This window comes from Camelus dromedarius, chromosome 23 (genome assembly GCF_036321535.1).
Source record: "Camelus dromedarius isolate mCamDro1 chromosome 23, mCamDro1.pat, whole genome shotgun sequence".
Taxonomy (NCBI): domain Eukaryota; kingdom Metazoa; phylum Chordata; class Mammalia; order Artiodactyla; family Camelidae; genus Camelus; species Camelus dromedarius.
In genome coordinates this window covers 6,948,476-6,968,294 of record NC_087458.1, presented here as the reverse complement: position 1 = coordinate 6,968,294, position 19,819 = coordinate 6,948,476, and the positions used below count along the sequence as shown (strand labels likewise).

The following is a 19,819-nucleotide window of genomic DNA, read 5'->3' as shown; positions in this document are numbered from 1 at the left end:
CGTGGTGGGGCTGCAAGCCTATCTCTGGCGCCAGCTCTGCTGAGCTTCCTTGTCTCACTCCGTCCACCCAGCTTTGCTGGTTGCGCTGGGATTTCCCTTTGCCTCCGGTTGGGGCTGCTGTTTCGCTTCGCCGACGGTAGGCGTAATGGGTTTTGCACCGTTTGGATCTTAACGCTCCCTTCCCTGCGTTTGCACCTCACCTTTTTATCATCATTATTATTAGTTGTAGGGATGGTCGTATTTTACTAATGAAGAAGAGGGGAAAAAAGTCTTAAAATCATCTCTACCCACTTGCTTTTTTGAGGGGTGGAGTGGAAGAAGGTCTATATAATTTTATCAGTCATCTGACAGGTGTTCAGTGAGCACGAGACCGGTGCCAGGTGCTATAACTGATATTAAGTCGTTTGTACAATTAATTGCAATGGTAATAAGAGCTACAAAGGAAATGTAAGGACTGTGATCTTGTGTTACAGGAGTGGTGGGTGTCTGTGTGAAAGGGAAGAATTTCTTAGAGAAAATGACATATGAGCTGAATTCTGAAAGAAAGATGAATCGGCATTAACTAGGCTAAGTGGAGGTGAAGAATGATGCATACTAAAGGAAGAACCTTTGTGAGGATTCTAGGGCAGAAAGAATGTAGAACAAGGGGGCTAGGCCATGGCAGGCTGCAGTTGGCAGCTGGTTTCCCTGCCTTGGCACTTACCTCTTAGTCTGATTTCTACACAGCAGCCAAAGTGATCTTTTAAAAATGTAAATCTCATGTTGTCACTTCCCTGGACCAAACTCTCCAGTGAATTTCCATCTTAGAACAAAATTCAGACTCCCTACTGTGGCCACCAAGGCTCTGCAGAATCTGACCCCCAACCTTTTTCTCCAAACACTTCTTACCACTGCCCCTTGCCCCTCACTTGCTCTGTCCAGCACTCCCTACCCCTTTATTTTGCTTCCTAGTTCTCATGGCCACCTGAAATTATCTGTTTTGTCTGCCACACCCACTAGAACATAACTCCCTAGAGCAGCTTATTCATTACTGTATTCCCAGGATCTAGAACAGTGTCTGGCACATAGTAGATGCCCAGTTATTATTCGTCGAATGTGTGAATTGGGGAGCACATAGCAGGGGTACCCAGCTCATTCAAAGGTGTCAGGAAAATGGTAGTGATGGCAGGGACATTAAGGCTGAGGACTTGATGAAAAAGTGGTTTTTTTTTTTTTTTTTTGAGAGGGGAGATAATTATGTTTACTTATTTATTTATTCTTAGAGGAGGTATTGGGGATTGAACCCAGGACCTCATGTATGCTAAGCATGTGCTCTAGCGCTTGAGCTATATCCTCCCCCCAAGAGTAGTTATTCTTTCCAAGAAAGGGGAAAAGGAAAATATCATAGCAGAAAGGAGAGCAGAGGCAAGATGGAGTGTGGTCTATTAGAGGAAATGTGATTGGAGCATATCGTCCAAGTAGAGAGGTGAGAAATGAGGCTGGAACAAAGATGCCAGGTCCCATAAGCCCTCTTAAAAGGCAGTGTGGCACCACTGAAGGATTTTAGAAGGGAGAGTGGTAGCTTCAGCATTTTTATTTTAGTTTAGTTCTTCTTGGAGAATGGATTGGAGGAGGGTAGGAGGCCAAGTGATAAATGTTTCAATAGTTTAGAAGAGAAATGCTGAGAAGAAGGGTTCAGGGAGAGGACAGAGTCAAGGATGAGCCCTAGGTTCTGGGGGGAAGTGGTGCTAATCATAGGGAAAGAGATCACAGGAGAAAGAGTGAGTTTGGCTGGAAGAGATGATGCTCTCATGATGGTCCAGCTGAAATATCTGTGAGACACCTGGAGGCAGTTCTGGAGGGCAGAGTCATATCACAAGAGTCCATCCCAGGAGAAGGATCAGGATTGGAGGTGGAAATTTTGGAACCAAAAGCAACTAGAAGATAATCAAAGCTGTGGGTTGTCTCCGTAGAGAGAATATGATGGATTAGAAGGCCCAGGACAGAACCTTGAGGAACAGACAGAAAGAGGAGGCGAGGAGGGAGGGTATAGCTTAGTGGTAGAGCACATGATTAGCATATACAAGGTCCTGGGTTCAATTCCCAGGTCAGTGCCTCCATTAAAAAATAATAATAAACAAATACATCTAATTACGCCCCCCCCCCCCAAAAAAAAGAGGAGGCAAAACCTGTAAAAGACAAGGAACAGCCAAAGAAGTGGGAGGACATCCAAACCAGCAGAGTGTGGCATCATAAGAACAAGAGAGTGCTTCTAGAAGGGACCATGTGTCAACTGAGGTAAAAAGTCAAGTCAAAGAAGGGCTGAGCAGTACCCTTTGGACTTAGCAACAGAGGGCTTGTTAGTGACCTTGGCAAGAGCATATTTGGAGCAGAAAGGGTCCAGAGTCAGTCCATGGAGTGTAGGAAGTGCAAGAGAGAAGACTCATCAGGTGTAGCACCTCCTTCCAGAGGGTTGGCTAGAATTAATATTACACGCTTTGTTGCATTAAGTCCTCGTAACAACCCTTGAGGCAAGAGTTTTGGAGACAAGGAAACTGAAACTCCGAGAAGTCAAGTAACTTCCCAATATCCCAGTTCTAGTCAGTAATGACACAAGGATTTCAATCCTGTATAGTCACTCCTGTGGCTATGCTGAAATTCCTTCCAAGTTGCCTCTTCTTGTTTTGCCCCCTTTTTAAATTTTAATTGACGTATAGTTGATTTACAAAGTTGTGTTAGTTTCTGGTGTACAGCATAGGAATCAGTTTATATATATTCTTTTTCATTATAGGTTATTGCAAGATATTGTATATAGTTTTCTGTGCTATACAGCAGGACCTTGTTTTTATCTATTTTATATATAGTAGTTAGTATCTGCAAATCCCAAACTCCTAATTTATCCCTTTCCCCTCTTCCCCCTTTGGTAACCATGTTTATTTTCTATGTCTATAAATCTGTTTCTGTTTTGCAAATAGGTTCATTTATGTCATTTTTTAAGATTCCACATATAAGTTATATTATATGATGTTTATCTTTCTCTTTCTGACTTACTTCCCTTGGTATGATAATCTCTAGGTCCATCCATGTTGCTGCAAATGGCATTATTTCATTCTTTTTATGACTGAGTAGTATTCCATTGTATATGAACACCACAACTTCTTTATCCAGGCATCTGTCAATGGACATTTAGGTTGTTTCCTGGTCTTGGCTATTGTAAATAGTGCTGCTATGAACACTGGGGTGCATGTATCTTTTTGAATTAGAGTTTTATCCAGATACCATATTGCCTCTTCTTGAGAGGACAAGAGAGAAATGGCGTCAGCCCAAGAGAGCAAGGGTGGAGGTAGAGGTCTTGAACAGAAGACTCCTTCAACTGTACCTGGAGGGAAGAAAAAAAGACTGAGTAACAGTAATAGTAGTAATTCCAACCATCTATATGGAAGTTGACAGTTCACTAGGAACACCTTCACAGGCATTTTGATTTTCAGTGAGCCTCATCACAGCCCCTCATGGAAGCTCAGAACAGCAAGGAATGAGCGAGCAGGCTCACAGGTGTTCAGTATTTGAATCCATACTTCCTGTTGCCTCAACTAAATCCCTTCCATTAGGTCTCACTCTAATAGTCCTGTTCAGAGTGAACCTCATTCTTCCTGAAGTTCACTACTACTTTGCTTCAAACCAAGGACACCAAGAACAGTCTCTGAAACCCTGACAAGCAGGGCCTTGAATAGCAGGGTGTGGTTGGTAATTTAACCTGCTCATTCATTCAGCAAACATTGAGCCCCAGTTCTATGCTCACCTCTGGGTGAAGAGTTTTGAGGTTTCAGAGAAATAGGAATCATGAAATTTTCCCTGTGACCATTTATAACCTTACGGAAGACTAAAAATACACTACTGAAATATCTGGGGGGCTGTATGACGTGATGGCTAAGAGCTTGCTTGGGCTTCAGGGTGAGACAGAGCTGGATTTTGACTTGACTCTGCCACTTAACTTCTCTAAGTCTGCTTTCTTGTCTGTAACATGGAGTTGTCAGGCTAATGGCTGTAATAAACACTCATGAAAGACTGGCTATTTGGTACCTTGAGAAAAATTATAGGAGTGCACATGAGGTACAAAATTTTCCATCTGCACTGGGCTTTACAGGTATGCTGTGGTTATTGTTTAAGAGCTGGCTAATTCAATCAACTTTATTGTTGATAATCACATATATATATATATATATATATATATATATATATATACACATACACACACACACACACACACATATATATATGTCAAATCATCACGTTGTACACCTTAAACTTACACAGTATTATGTCAGTTATATCTCAATAAAGCTGAAAAAAAGTTGGTTAATCAGATTAATCCAGGGGTGAAGCCACACCCTAGTGATTAAGGGGCAGAAGGGTCTCATTGGAGAAAGAAGTCACTTGGTGTCAATAATCAAGAGTGATCTATCTTCTGATCGAAAACCAGAGCTGAAAGGACAGGTTCTAGGTGACTAGTGAGGTTAATCCATTCGTTTGTCTCTAAGTATTTTTTGAGCACCTACTCTGCTGTGCATGGAATGAGAAAGTGTTTCTCTTTGACTTGACTTGACCATGCAGTTGACTGTGGGACTGGAAGGGAGCGCCCTCCTTGAGAGGTTGGTCTGAGGCTTAAAGAGCAAAGAGCCTGTGACATGGTACTTGCCAGGCTCCAGGTCTGGAATTTGCCATCAGAGCCAAACCTATAGCCTGTCACTGGGCTGGCGGAAATGGGATCAGAACCCCTGTGCTGGGTCAGCCAAAGTATTTTTGTACTTCTGCTTTTTGCTTATATTTATTGTCCAGTTGTCCTTTGATGTTTAGCTAAGCCTTTTAAAAGTGCTGTGCAAAAGGGACCTAGGAACACATTTGTGGCCACCTAGTACGCCCCTAGTGGTTACTGTAGGGAGGCCTGGGCGTTTGAGTTGACTCCCCTAGGGCAGTGGTTCTCAGTCGCCCCCTAGGGGGCATTTTGAAAACTTGTCTTTAGTGGAGACCACAATTAGAGGGTGCTTTGAGGATTCAGTGGGAGGACAGGAAAGGTGCACCATCTATATAACATGCAGGACACTCCTTTACAAGGAAGAATTGTCTCTCATTCTACTTGACTTTGGAATGTTCTGCTCAACAACACATGCAAATATGAAATCAAATATAAGTCAGCAGGACTTTATTATATAATAATGCAGAAAATTTTTATGAGGTTTTAATAGCCAGCTATTGGGGGACACAGCGGGCCAGTGTCGTGGGTTGTAAAAGAATTTACCAAAAAAAAAAAAAAAAAAAAAAAGAAAACAGAAAAGGAGTTTATTAGGTTACGCTGCTATAGACAATAGTGGCCACACAGAAGAGAGGTGCCTGTGGACACTGAGTTGCTGAGGTATTTTATTGGGGAGGGTTACATCAGGTGCCGCACAAGTTTTGATTTGTTGCAGTGAGGTAAGAAGTTTAGGGTCAGTGAAGTGCGGTGGGATATGACTCTGATAAGGTGGAGACGTGGGCTTAGATGAACCAGCCTGATCTATGATGAGATTAGGCATTACCTAGGGTTACTAGTTTGTTAGGGCAAACACGCCCGGTGAAGACTGTACTTTATCTGTTGAGAGATCGAAGGCAGACATCTGAGAACCCAGAAATAGGGGTCATTGGACTGTGAAGCATGCCATTTGGCCCCACACCAATAATTTAGGAAAAGATCATTATGGAGAAGGGAACTTAAATAAAATAATTGTCTTGAAATTATTGCATCTGTCTACTCAGTGTATTAGACCACTTCCAACTATGTAATATATTTAGTTGAAAAGAGTATCAATGCAGTAGTGTACCTACAAAAGCAATGAACCAGTTGCAGTGGTTACCGAAGAAAAGTTCATGTGCCAGGGGCACAGTGAGGCAAAACAAATTGGAGTTTGGAGCAGAAAAAGATTTCTTGTAAGGCCAAGCAAGAGTAGGTGGCTTGTGCTCAAAAAACCTAAACTCTCTGATGGTTTTCTGGGAGTTTTTAAAGGCAAAATTGGAGGCGAGGGCTACAGAGTATGTGGCTTCTGATTGGTTGGTGGTGAGATAACAGGGCGGGGCTCCAGGAATCTTGTGCTCCACCTGAAGTTAACATCCTCCACCCAGGTGGGGGGCCTTAGTTCCTGCAGAAGAACTCAAAGATATTGTTATGTATATTCCTTGAGGAGGAACCAGGACCCTGCCCCAAGGCTGTGCTATTGTTTCTTTGAATGTTCCTCCTTGTCTCTGCATCCTCCTTTCTCTAATTAGCAACTGTTTGAATCTGCCCTTTGGAACTCAGGGAGGGTCAAGGAGGCTAAATGAAGCCTATCTCCTACTAACGAGAAATGGGGGACATGGAAAGGATTTGTACCAAGGAGGACCCTGTTGTCCCAGAACTGGCCTCTGTACTCTGATAGCCGAATTGGGAGTCAGAGGCAGAGTTTTGGGAGGATAGAAAAAAACAGCTTTATTGCTTTGCCAGGCAAAGGGAGTCATAGCAGGTTAATACCTTAAAGACTGTGAGCCCATCATGAGGTTAGTGAGGCTTCATAGAAAAGGTGATAATAATCAGGGTGTTTTTACAGGGTGCTACATTCCTCTTAACCTCAAAGAATCTTCAAGAGGAACTGTCTGTCCATTCTTTTGAGATTATCAGCCTGTTATCTCCTTCCTGGAGCATAGCCTCTGGGTTAAAGTTATTAGCAGTAAAGAATGAATCAGCGAGTAGTTTTTGCGTCAGGGAAGTCAGTTTGTTAGATATCACAAATACGTAATAAATTTTTTTGACTAGCTTCACTGAGGTAATTTACATACTATAAAAGTTTCTCCTTTTATGTGTACAGCTCAATGATTTTGGGTAAATTTACAGAGTTGTGCAACAGTTCATCTCCATTCCCACTCCAGCCCCAGGCAAGCAGTAATCTATTTTCTGTTTCTGTAGATTTGGCTATTCTAGAATTTCTTATAAATAGAATCATACAGTATGTGATCTTTTGTATTTGGCTTCTTTTGGTTAGCATCATGTTTTTGAGGTACATTCATGTTGTAGCATATATCAGTATTTTGTTCCCTTTTATTGCTGAATAGTATTTCATTTAATGAAATGCCATAATTTGTTTATTCACTCACCAATTAATGGACATTTGGTTTTTTTCCATAAGTAACGCTGTGATAAACATTCATGTACAAATCTTTGTGTGGACAAATGTTTTTATTTCTCTTATGTAGCTACCTGGAAGTGAAACTGCTGGGTTGTATGGGCTCTCTGTGTTTAACATTTTGAGAAACTACCAAACTGTTTCTAAAGTGGCTGTGATGTAGGAAAAATTAATGTGGGGCGAGAGGAGGGCCATACCCCAGGTCTCGGTGGAGCCCCTCGGGACATGCGCTGCCAGCTGTGGGTCCTTGGCTTCATGCAGGAAAGAACTGAAGAGTGAGCCACAATTGAGTAAAGGTAGATTTATTTAGAGAGATACATAGGCTGTTTCAGAAGGCAAGAGAAAGGCCACCAGGTGTTGGGGTTGAAGTAAAAGTAGACACACACTCCATGGACAGAGTGCGGGTTGTCTCCGAAGAGGAGGGAGCGAGAGAGGCAGCCACAGGCGCAGTGTTGCCAGTTTTTATGGGCTCAGTAGCTTCACATGCCTACAAGTGGAAAGACTATTCCAACTACCCTGGGGAAGGGGCTGAGATTTCCAGGAATTGGGCCACTGCCCACTCTTTGACCTTTGGTAGTTAGCATTGGGACTGTCATGGCACCTGTAGGCATGCTATTTATTATGCTAATATGTTGCAATGAACGAATAATGAAGCCCAAGATCTCCTAGAAGTCAAACCTCCAGCTATCTTAATCCTCAGTGCCTACTGGGAGTTGAATCTTCCACCATTTTGATGTTAATTGCTGTCATTCCTTGAACAGCTGTGCCCTGCCTGCTTCCCTCCTGTCTCAGCTGCACCATTTTACATACCCACCAGTAACATATGAACATTCCAATTTCTCCACATCCTTGCCAACACTTCTTATTGCCTGTCTTTTTGATTATAGCTGTCCTAGTGCCTATGAGGTGATGTCTCATAGTAGTTTTAGTTTGCATTTCCTAAATGACTAAACTTGTCAAGCATCTTTTCATGTGTTTGTTGGCCATTTGTACACTATCTTTAGAGAAATATCTATTTAAATCTTTTGCCCATTTTTGGGGGGGGGAGAGGTAATTAGGTTTTTTGTTTTGTTTTGTTTTCAGAGGAGGTCCTGGGGATTGAACCCAGGACCTCGTGCATGCTAAGCATGTGCTCAGCCACTTGAGCTATACCTTCCACTCTTGCCCATTTTTTAATTGGGTTATCTTTTTATTATTAAGTTGTAAGAGTTCTTTATATATTTTGGATACTTGGCCCTTATCAGAGATATAATTTTTAAATATTTTATCCCATTCTGTGGGTTGTCTTTTCACTTTCTTGATGGCATCCTTTGAAACAGAAACATTTTTCATCTGGATGAAGTCCAATTTATCTTTTTTTTTCTTCTGTCATTGGTGTTTTGGAATCATAAATAAGAAACCTTTGTCTAATGAGATTCTGGACTTAAGCTATAGTAAGGATACTTTGGGGGACCTTGGGAGGAAGTAAGAGTATTTACATGTGGGAAGGACATGACTTATTGAGGCCAGAGGGCAGACTATGGTAGACTGCCTCCTGGATGACCCCAAAATGATCCCCACCTCCTGGTGTTCACAACTCTGTTTAGCCCCCCGCCAACGCCAACTGTATAGGGAAGCCCTATGTAACCAAACAACGGAGTATGTAAAAATGATGATCTGTGACTCCTGAGGCTAGGACATTGTGGCTTCTGCCTTATTTATCTTAGATCACTCACTGTAGAAGAATCCAACCACCATGCTGTGAGGACCTTCAAGCAGCCCTCTGAATAATTCCACATGGTAGGGAACTGAGGCCTTCTGTCAACAGCCAGCCCCAGTTCACCACCTATGTTAGTGGCTTTACTTGGAAGCAGAACCTCGGCCCAGACAAGCCTGCTATAGATAACAGCAGCCCTGACCAAGATCTTGGCTACAACCTTTGGAGAAACCTCAAATCTGAACCATCCAGATAAGCCACTCCTGAATTCTTTTCCCTCAGAAACAATGTGAGATAATAAATATTTACTGTTGCTTAAAACAAAAGAAAAAGAAAGGGAAAGATAGAGCTCAAGTGGTAGAGCACATGCTTAGCATGCATGCAGTCCTGGGCTCAATCCCCAGTACTTCCTCCAAATATAAAATAAATAAATAAAACTAATTACCTCCCCCTCAAAACAAAAAACAAAAAAATTACATTAAAAAAGAAAGAAAGAAAAAGAAACCACTGGCGAATTCTCCTGTGCCTTCTTCTGAGAATTTTAGTTTCAGCTCTTACATTTAAGTCTATGATCCATCTTGTGCTAATTTTTTATTCTGGAGAAAGATAAGGGTCTAAGTTTATCTTTTTGCATGTAATATCCAGTTGTCTCAGCATCATTTATTGAAAAGACTGTACTTTTCCTTACTGAATTGCCAAGGCTGAGAATCAAATAGTAAATTTGTGGAGACGTGTGGAATGCACTGAATCTTATTCATAAAGATTGGCTTTTATGCACTTTGATTTATCATATATTTTATGGCTTTGCAGCACGATGCTAATTACATATTGTGAAAATGACATAGGGTGAAAATTACATGTTGAAATTATTTACTAATTCATGGGCTATTTTTGCTTCTGTTAAATCCTAATTTATAACATTTAGCTTAGTACAGATCTGACCACATTCTGTCTTGTAGGTAATGAAAGAGTAGAAAACTAACAAGATGGCTGCTGCATTGTTCAGGTCTGTACTTCTAGCTAAACTGATCTTGTGACTAACACGCTCCCCTCCCTGGACATTCTTTTCTTATAACTTATTCTTTTACCCTAGAGGTCTTGAAAGGTCATAGACTGAACCTCAGGAAAATGGGCAAGCCCTCCTAAATTCCCTGATTGTTATCACTCTCCTGTTCCCATTTTTGTATAAAATCCCAAGACCTTTACCCCGAGGCAGGTTCACAGTCTTTAAGGCATTAGCCTGCTGTGACTTCCTTTGCCTGGCAAAGCAATAAAGCTGTTCTTTTTTAATCCTCCCACAGCTCTGCCTCCAACTCTCAATTCAGCTATGGGGGTATAGAGGCTGATTCTTCAGCAACAGTAATGATGCCTAAGCATTTACTTATTGAAAACATATTTTACCATAAAAATAATTTTCTTTGTATTCTAATTAAGGCAACTATATTGATTCTTTTAAATTTTGTATGTAAGTAAGTCATATTATCTATATGTCCATTTCAGGATAATAAAGACTATGTTAGGAAACACTTTTTATGAAAGGGGGTGCTTGGGCTGTTGGGCTGAGATCTCCCAGGATGGGGAGAGTGAAGCTCAGGAACAGAGGCCGGCCTGCCCCTCCCCAACTGAAAATCAATCAATATGGCCTGGGAGTCCTGGATTATTTTACATTATTGACATGGTATACCCCACCCAATGCCTTTGAAGAACACAGATCCAGAAATGTTGCCATGTAGCCAGCACTTTAGAAGCCAATTTAGACTTCATTTTGGGCAGGTAGAACACTGCATAAAAAACACAGGATGGGGGAGGGTATAGCTCAGTGGTAGAGTGCATGCTTAGCATGCGCGAGGTCCTAGGTTTGATCCCCAGTACCTCTATTAGAAAAACAAATTTTAAAAAATCTAATTGCCTGCCCCCCCACAAAAGGATGATTTTAAAACAATACAAAGCGAATACTAAGACCAACTTAGAAGCTTTTGAAAATAACCAGCCGCTAGCATAGCATTTGGCACACCAGAGGCTCTCATCAAATGTGTGATGTGTGTCATAGGATTCTGGATACAATCCAGGTTCCACCACTGAGTAGACAAGAGACTTTGGACAATTTAATGACCTTTTAGAGTCTTAGTTTCCTCATCTGTAAAATGGGAAAGATATTAGTATCTTCCTTGTGAGAATGAAATGAGACAATGAACACAAAGTAGCATAGATTAAGTACTGAAAATATTAGCCCTTATTATAATCTACTTTATTTAGAAAATAAAATATAAAAGCCTAGATGGCAAATCACATCGTGAGAGAAGCAGGAGGCTCACGAATTCCGTGCCTGCAGATGGAAACAGGAGGGGAGTGGGGCTCTAAAGCCAACAGAGCAGGTTGGGGCAAATGTAGTATGTACTTAATAAATATTTGTGGAATGAATGAACTACAGGGAAGTAAGGTACTGGATATCACCTGCCCTCCTCCTGAGACCAAGCCCTGAGCAACATTTCCTGGAAAAACAGGAAGTCTGGATGGGGCAGATTCTGACTTCATGATGATGGTTCAATTCGATTCAATTTGGCACCTACCCACTCTGTGTCAGGCCTTCTACTTAGCATGAGTAAGACATTCCTTCGTACTCCAACCTCCCCGCCATAAACAAACACAGCCCAACCTTGTCGTGGGTCCAAACTGGAAGAGAAAAGGTAAAATTGTGACTGTATGCAGATGACATGATACTATATAGAGAGAACCCTAAAGACTCCACACAAAAACTATTAGAGCTGATAAATGAATTCAACAAGGTAGCAGGATATAAGATTAACATACAGAAATCTCTTGCATTTCTTTACACTAACAATGAAATATCAGAAGAGGAAAGCAAAAAAAAAAAAATCCCTTTTAAAATTGCATCAAGGAGAGACGGTATAGCTCAGTGGTAGAGTGCATGCCTAGCATGCACAAGGTCCTGGGTTCAATCCCCAGTACCTCCATTTAAATAAATAAATAAACAAACCTAATTACCTTCCCCCCAATTGTTTTTAAAAAATTAAAAATTAAAAAAAAAATCACATCAAAAAAATAAAATACTTAGAATAAACTTGACCAAGGAGATGAAAGACTTATATGCTAAGAACTTCAAACATTAATAAAGGAAATTAAAAATAACTTAAAGAAATGGAAAGATATCCCATGCTCTTGGATTGGAAAAATTAATACTGTTAAAATGGTTATTACCCAAAGCAATCTACAGATTTAATATGACCCCTATCAAATTACCCAGGACATTTTTTACAGCACGAGAACAAATAATCCTACAATTTATATGGAATCACAAAAGACCCAGAATTGCCAAAGCAATACAGAAGAAAAAGAATGAAGCTAGAGGCATAACCCTCCCAGACTTCAGACAATTTTACAAAGCTATGGTAATCAAAATAGCATGGTATTGGCACAAACAGACATGTGGATCAACGAGACAGAACAGAGGGCCAAGAAATAAACCCACACACCTACAGTCTATTACTCTTTGACAAAGGAGGCAAGAATATACAATGGGGAAAACACAATCTCTTTGGGAAGTAGTGTTGGGAAAGCTGGACAGCTGCATGTAAATCAGTGAAGATAGAACACTCCCTCACACCATACACAAAAATAAACTCAAAGTGGTTTAAAGGCTTAAACATAAGACAGGACACTGTAAAACTAGAAGAGAACATAGACAAAACATTCTCAGGCATAAATTGTAGCAATGTTCTCCTGGTCAGTCTCCCAAGGCCTTAGAAATAAAAACAAAAATAAACAAATAGGACCTAATTAAACTTACAGGCTTTTGCACAGCAACGTAACATAAACGAAAGGAAAAGACAACCTATGGACTGGGAGAAAGTATTTGCAAATTATGCGACTGACATGGGCTTAACTTCCAGAGTATACAAACAGCTCATACAACTCAATAATAAAAAAAAAAAACAGCCCAATCAAAAAATGGGCAGAAGACCTACAAAGGCATTTCTCCAAAAAAGACATCCAGATAGCCAATAGGCACATGAAAAAATACTCATAAAATATTGCTAATTATTAGAGAAATGCAAATCAAAACTACAGTGAGGATCACCTCACCCCAGTCAGAATGTCCATCATTAAAAAATCTACAAACAGTAAGTACTGGAGAGGGTGTGGGGAAAAGGGAACCCTCCATCACTGTTGGTGGGAATGTAATTTGGTGCAGCCATTATGGAAAACAGCATGGAGATTCCTTAAGACACTAAAAATAGACTTACCATATGATCCAGCAACCCCAAGCCTGGGCATATATCCAGAGAAAAGTCTAATTTGGAAAGATACATGCACCCCAGTGTTCATAGTAGCACTATTTACAATAGCCAAGACCTGGAAACAACCTTAATGTCCATCAACAGATGATGTAGATAAAGATATGGTGTATATATACAATGGAACTACCAGCCATAAAAAAGAATGAAATAATGCCATTTGCAGCAACATGGATGGACCTAGAGATTATCATACTTAGAGAAGTAAGTCAGACAAAGACAAATATCATATGATATCACTTATATGTGGAATCTAAAAATATGAATGTATTTACAAAACAGAAACAGACTCACAGACATAGGAAGCAAACTTACGATTACCAAAGGGGGAAGACTGGGGGTGCAGAGCATAAATTAGGAGTTTGGGATTAGCAGATACAAACTACTATATAGAAAATAGATAAACAACAGGGTCCTACTGTGTAGCACGGGAACTATATTCAATATCTTTTAATAATCTATAATGAAAAAGAATTTGAAAAAGAATATATATATGTATAACTGAATCCCTATGCTGTACACCAGAAACTAGCACAACATTGTAAATCAAATATACTTCAATTAAAAAAAAAAAAAGACAAGCAGTTCTCGAGAGTCTACTATGTACCAGGCGCTGTGCTTACCTCACTGATTTCAGTAATGACCTTGTGATGTGGTGGCATTGCATCATTGCATCCATTTTACAGATGAAGAAATAGGCTCAGGGAGCTGGAGTCAGTCAGGTCATAATTGTGTATGTCACTCCCGATAAATCATATGTGATGTGGCCATGAGGCAACACCATGCAGAACCCCCTTCTCACTCACATCTGCTGAGGATACAGCATTGTACAACACTTTACAGTCTCTGAACTGCTTTACATAACCTCCTTGTCCTGTGAGAAAGGAAAAACAGTTCCTTCTCATCTGCATCTGATGATGAAACAAGGGAGGTCTCAAGAGGCAGCATCCTTCTGCCCACGGCTCATCCTTCCTGCACTTCGCTGATTAATTCTCCCTTCCCCTTCACTTCCGAGAAGCCTTCCAGGATAATCCCACCATAAAGGGTCCCTCCGTGCACATCTGCTACCATTTTTGTCTTTATCTGTAACCGTCTGTGTGTCTGACTTCCCTGCCTTATGAGCCTCTTTGGGGCAAAGACTGTCTTAATCATCTCTCAGTATTTTGTCCTCAGTATTTGGCACACTGAACTTCTTTTATCAATATCACCTTTATTAGCATTGCTTTAACATTTTTTCCCAAGAAAGTTTTGTGCCTGCTGTGGTTCCCATCCTCTGGGATTTGGGAGCCTCTGCCCTACCCTCCATTCAGATCTTTCATCTCGATTCTTCCTAAAGTTGTCATCCATACATGCCTTCCGGAATTTCATAGGGTATATAATCACCAATAGCCTGGGGGAAGCCAGTCGCCCTTTACAAGTATGGTTGCAGTTGCCTCACTTCCTGTGTCATGTGACTCGCCCATAGTTATCACATGATCCGTCCACCCCATTATGCCGGAATTAACGCGTAGGGCTAATCTGGTGTGTATAGCTACCGCAGGTGCCTCCAAACCTGCTTTTATTTAGTTGATCCTGTATCCCTCCGAAGTTTGGAACCGTGCAGTCTTCCCATCTGGTGATGGAGCTTTCAAGTCCTTCCAGAGAGGTGAGTGGGCCGCGGCTCCCAGTTGGTCTTGTCATGCTATTTCTGGAATCCTAGCCATCCAGGCTCTGGAATTCAATGAATGACAGACTCTCCTTGAACCCAGGCCATCTTGGCTCTTTGATGAAGGGACAGATGGAAGGAAAGAGGGGTTAAAGGAGAAATGGGTGGGAAGAAGGGTGGAGGGGGTGCTGGTTGGGGTGGGCAAAGAGCTGTCACTAGCAGAGGGCTTGGAGGGAGGGCTGGACCTCTGTGTCTGTGGGTTTTGGCCCATTCTGTTAAAGGTGGGAGACTCAGCTGGGTGCCCACAGGCAGCCCAGACCTGCCCAGGAGAGTAGATGAGAGGTGGAGAGGGGCTTGCCTTCCAGTCATTCCTCATTCTGTTCTCAGGGGCGTCCGAAGTGCCAGGGCAGAGTGGGCATCATCGCTGTCTGCCTCATGGGATTGCTTCTATTTCAGGCAGTATCGTGGGCCTCAGGTAAGTCAAGGAGGAAGGAAGGAGCCCCGAGGCCCCCTTCTGCCTTATGGTCCTTTGATAGTCTCTGGAGTACTGGTGGTGGATTTCAGTAGATGCTCAATAAACCGTTTTGAGTGACTGAGATCACCTGTAGAGTAGGGGTACAGCAAAGGGATTTTTGAAACCACTGTTCAGTCTTTCCTTCCAACTAGTGTGTCCCTTCTCCCCCTCTTCACCCTCCAGCCCTTGCCTCTCTTGTGCTCCCTCCCTCCCAGGTGCCCGCCCCTGCATCCCTAAAAGCTTTGGCTACAGCTCAGTGGTCTGTGTTTGCAATGCCACATACTGTGATTCTCTTGACCCCCTGACCTTGCCTGACCCTGGCACCTTCAGCCGCTTTGAGAGCACACGCAGTGGGCGCCGAATGGAGCTGAGTCTGGGGAACTTTCAGGCCAACCGCACAGGCACAGGTAACTACTACACCCCTCACCCGCAAACCCCTGGAGTTAAGTCATGCCAACGATCACCACGGAGTTTCTCTCTTGTGCACTGACAACCTTTATTCCCTGCGGATGTCCTCAGGGCTGCTGCTGACCCTGCAGCCAGATCAGAAGTTCCAGAAAGTGAAAGGATTTGGAGGGGCCATGACAGACGCTGCTGCACTCAACATCCTTGCCCTGTCACTCCCAGCCCGGAATTTGCTGCTCAAATCATACTTTTCGGAAGAAGGTGAGAAAGGGGACAAGACAACACAGTGCAACTTTGACCTTTCCTTTGATCCTGCTGCCCACCCGCCCCTGACATTTGGGTCCCCTCTTTTTTTTTTTTTTAAGTTTTATTGGCCACAGCCATGCTTTTTCTTTTTTCCTTTTTTTTTGGGGGGGGGTGGTAATTGTTTTTTTTTAATGGAGGTACTGGGGATTGAATCCAGGACCTCATGCATGCTGGGCATGCACTCTGCCACTTGAGCTATACCCTCCCCCACCCCCAGGTCCCCTCAGTGCCCTGTGGGGAAAAAAAAAGATTATCCTCCTACCTCCTACTGAGTGCCTGGGGACTCTCAGGCTCTAAAGGCCTGTTCTTTACCCGAGCCCATGTTCTCTTTGGCCCTGACTTAGACATAATTTATGATTGGCACATGGTAGGCCAGGCCCCACGTCCTCCTGTTGACTTAGATGCACTTATCTTGGTCTTCTTTTTTCTGCAGGAATTGAATACAACATTATCCGGGTCCCCATGGCCAGCTGTGACTTCTCCATCCGCGTCTACACCTATGCCGATGCCCCTGATGACTTCCAGTTGCTCAACTTCAGCCTCCCAGAGGAAGATGTCAAACTCAAGGTGGGCACTCTGGCTGCCTCAGGCTCTGGTGGCATTGATGCCAGGTGGTTGAGAAGCCTCAGGCGAAAGCAGTCTGCAGAGAAACACAGAACCTGCCCCCTGCTCTCTCTGTTCTGTCCTGGGGGTGGGAGGGAGGGCAGGGGCTGATGGCTAGGCCTCATGCACTGGTTGGGCCAGTCTGTTTATGTTCCAACTCTGAGTGTCTCTCTCCTCACTACCTTTATTTCTAGATACCCCTGATTCACCAAGCCCAGGAGTTGGCCAAGCGCCATGTTTCACTCTTTGCCAGTCCCTGGACATCACCCACTTGGCTCAAGACCAATGGGAAAGTGAATGGGAAGGGCTCACTCAAGGGTCATCCGGGGGATCTCTACCACCAGACCTGGGCCAGATACTTCATCAAGTAAGGGAACAGCAGGGCCAGGGTCTGGACCAGCCTCCGCTCTTAGATACTCTGGTCCGTGTCCCACCCCTTGACCTGGTTCTGCCTCCAGATCTGACTCTCCTCAGCTCATCTTCTACTTTCCAGGCCTTTCTGACTAAGGCCCCTCAGTTTTCCCCACCCAATTGGGCCTCTTATTCCCCAGTCTTGGTCCCCTTTCTTGGCCTTTTATCACTCACACTCTTTCCTCTGCCAGGTTCTTGGATGCCTATGCCAAGCACAAGTTACAGTTCTGGGCAGTGACAGCTGAGAACGAGCCTTCTGCAGGGCTCTTTAGCGGGTACCCCTTCCAGTGCCTGGGCTTCACCCCTGAACACCAGCGAGATTTCATCGCCCGTGACCTGGGTCCCATCCTCGCCAACAGTACGCACCGTGATGTCCGTCTGCTCATACTGGATGACCAACGCTTGCTGCTGCCCCACTGGGCCCAGGTGGTAAGGCCCAGTGCCTCCATGGGTGCCATAGTGACCCCCAAATCCAGCATCCAAATGACTGTCTCCCAAATAGAGTGTCATCCCTGCCCTACCTCTTGATTCCTGGAACACCCCGACTGGGGCCAGATGCCCAGGTGGTACTCCTGGGGTGCTGGAGGTGGTGGTGACCCCCCTCTGGATCTCCAGGGCCCCATGAATCTCCATGGTTGTCACTGCAGCCTCCTCTCGTTGTGTTCATCCCACCGTCCACTTCTCAGGACCTAGTGCCTCTTCCAGAACCCTTTGTGCAGGGCCCAGGTTCAATGGCTCTCGCTCCCCAGTGTTCCTTCCTCTCCCCTGTACAGGTGCTAACGGACCCAGAGGCAGCTAAGTACATTCATGGAATTGCTGTACATTGGTACCTGGACTTTCTGGCTCCAGCAAAAGCCACCCTGGGGGAGACACACCGCCTGTTCCCCGACACCATGCTCTTTGCCTCTGAGGCCTGTGTAGGCTCCAAGTTTTGGGAGCAGAGTGTGCGGCTGGGCTCCTGGGATCGAGGGATGCAGTACAGCCACAGCATCATCACGGTGAGCCGCCTCGGCCTCCCTTTCTGCACAGCACACCACCTCAGAGCCCTTGCCAGTCTCACCAAAGACTGATGGAAGGCCCCTCCTCTCCAACTTTTCCTCAGCTGATGTGTTTCGTGGGGCAAATTTTGGGATATCATGATTACCTATGTTGCCTTCCCTTCACAGATCTGCACACCTCGTCACCCTCGTTCCAAATGCTTAGGTCTCGGGCAGTGACATCTGCCTTGGATCTCTCAGCTTCTCTTGCGATGCCTGTATCCTCACGATCCCTCCCTCCTTAGAAATTAAGGATGTAAAACAGCCCCCTCACAGGCCTGAGGCACTGTTGCCTGTCTCCTCCATGTGAGCCTTTCCTACGTTCTCTGGGGCGCAATGTGGAGCTTGTTTCTGCCCTGTTCCTGCCCTAGAACCTCCTCTACCACGTGGTTGGCTGGACCGACTGGAACCTTGCCCTAAACCCTGAAGGGGGACCCAATTGGGTGCGTAACTTCGTTGACAGCCCCATCATCGTGGACATCACCAAGGACACATTTTACAAACAGCCCATGTTTTACCACCTTGGCCACTTCAGGTGCGTGGAGGGCGGGCACCCCACTCCACACCAAGCCTAGTGTCTCCTGCACTGGGCTTGTATTACCCTGCTTGAGGGAGCAGGAAGGTGTTTCTAAGGTGGGAACCTTGGGAGAGGCACACCCGCCCCTCTTGCACCATCTAGGCAGGAAGTGACTAGTTGGCAGTAGAGACAAAGACAACCCCTGAATGCCTGATGCTGGGGTTGGGAGGCAGGATGGCAGGGTATCCCCAGCCACATGGCTCGAGGACTGGAGAGTTTGGAAGAGTTCTGGGGGCGGACAGTAGGAAGGATGACTGAGGGGACTGATGGGAGATGCCCTCAAGGCCAGAGGGACTAGGCCGGGGTCCCTGACACTGCCTGTTCCCACTTAGCAAATTCATTCCTGAGGGCTCCCAGAGAGTGGGGCTGGTTGCGAGCAAGAAGAACGACTTGGACACAGTGGCACTGATGCATCCCGACGGCTCTGCAGTTGTGGTTGTGCTAAACCGGTGAGAGCAGCAGGGCCTGGGAACTGGGCTGAAGACAAGACAGTGGGCTTGGTGGGATTATACACTCAGCTTCTTCTCCCCCTAACCCCAACAGCTCCTCTAAGGATGTGCCTCTCACCATCAAGGATCCTGCCATGGGCTTCTTGGAGACTATCTCACCTGGCTATTCCATTCATACCTACCTGTGGCGTCGCCAGTGATGGAGCAGATACCCAAGCAGGAGCCTGGGCTCAGAATGGACATTAAAGGGACAGAGTCAGTTCACATGCTGTCTGTGGCTAAAGAGCGTACGGCAGGGCTGGGGGGAGCTTAAATGACGTAAGCCCAGAGGCAGTGGTTTGGGTGACTCACTCTCCCCTCTAGTTGGTGCCAGCGGGCTGGAGGCCCCTAGGGAAAGGATCGGGAAGCCCCAGTGGTCCCCCACCCCCATGCTTGTGTGAGCGTGTGCTGTGCGCTGGTTGCCTGTGGAAACTGGGCCCGGGCCCAGAGTGAGCTCACTGTCTGTACAAACAGAGGGTGGGTGGGGGGGCGGTGGCGAGAGAGGTTAAGGAAAGGAAGAGACTAGGAAAGCTGGACCCAAAACTGGGAACTGTTTGTCTTTCTTGGAGATGCAGGACCGGGCTCATGTAGATGTCAGCATCAGGGCACAGGCAGCAAAAGAAGCCAAGCGCCAAGTGGGTAGATTCAAGCACCC

General features: G+C 44.5%; 1 protein-coding gene across 4 annotated transcripts; it reads left to right on the top strand.

The window, feature by feature from the left end:
- GBA1 (glucosylceramidase beta 1) lies at nt 1-19,389 on the top strand. Of its 4 annotated transcripts, XM_064477819.1 has the most exons (12): nt 1-136; nt 14,745-14,823; nt 15,211-15,298; nt 15,553-15,744; nt 15,857-16,003; nt 16,482-16,615; nt 16,846-17,018; nt 17,254-17,491; nt 17,836-18,060; nt 18,471-18,634; nt 19,009-19,125; nt 19,220-19,389. In XM_064477819.1, the coding sequence occupies exons 2-12, from the start codon at nt 14,797-14,799 to the stop codon at nt 19,323-19,325; spliced, it is 1,611 nt and encodes a 536-aa protein (XP_064333889.1). In that variant the 5' UTR covers nt 1-136; nt 14,745-14,796; the 3' UTR covers nt 19,326-19,389. The 4 variants fall into 4 exon arrangements, with proteins under 4 accessions (XP_064333889.1, XP_031292009.2, XP_010978115.2 ...); XM_010979813.3 differs by lacking the exon at nt 1-136 and having other exon boundaries at nt 14,639-14,823; XM_031436149.2 differs by lacking the exons at nt 1-136; nt 19,009-19,125 and having other exon boundaries at nt 14,636-14,823.
- Nucleotides 19,390-19,819: the final 430 nt, after the last annotated feature.

Coding starts and splice junctions, on each gene's coding strand:
- GBA1 (XM_064477819.1), top strand. CDS start 14,797: ATGGAGCTTTCAAGTCCTTCCAGAGAG. Junction 14,824..15,210: donor TTTCAAGTCCTTCCAGAGAG/GTGAGTGGGCCG, acceptor TTCTGTTCTCAG/GGGCGTCCGAAGTGCCAGGG. Junction 15,745..15,856: donor GGCCAACCGCACAGGCACAG/GTAACTACTACA, acceptor GGATGTCCTCAG/GGCTGCTGCTGACCCTGCAG.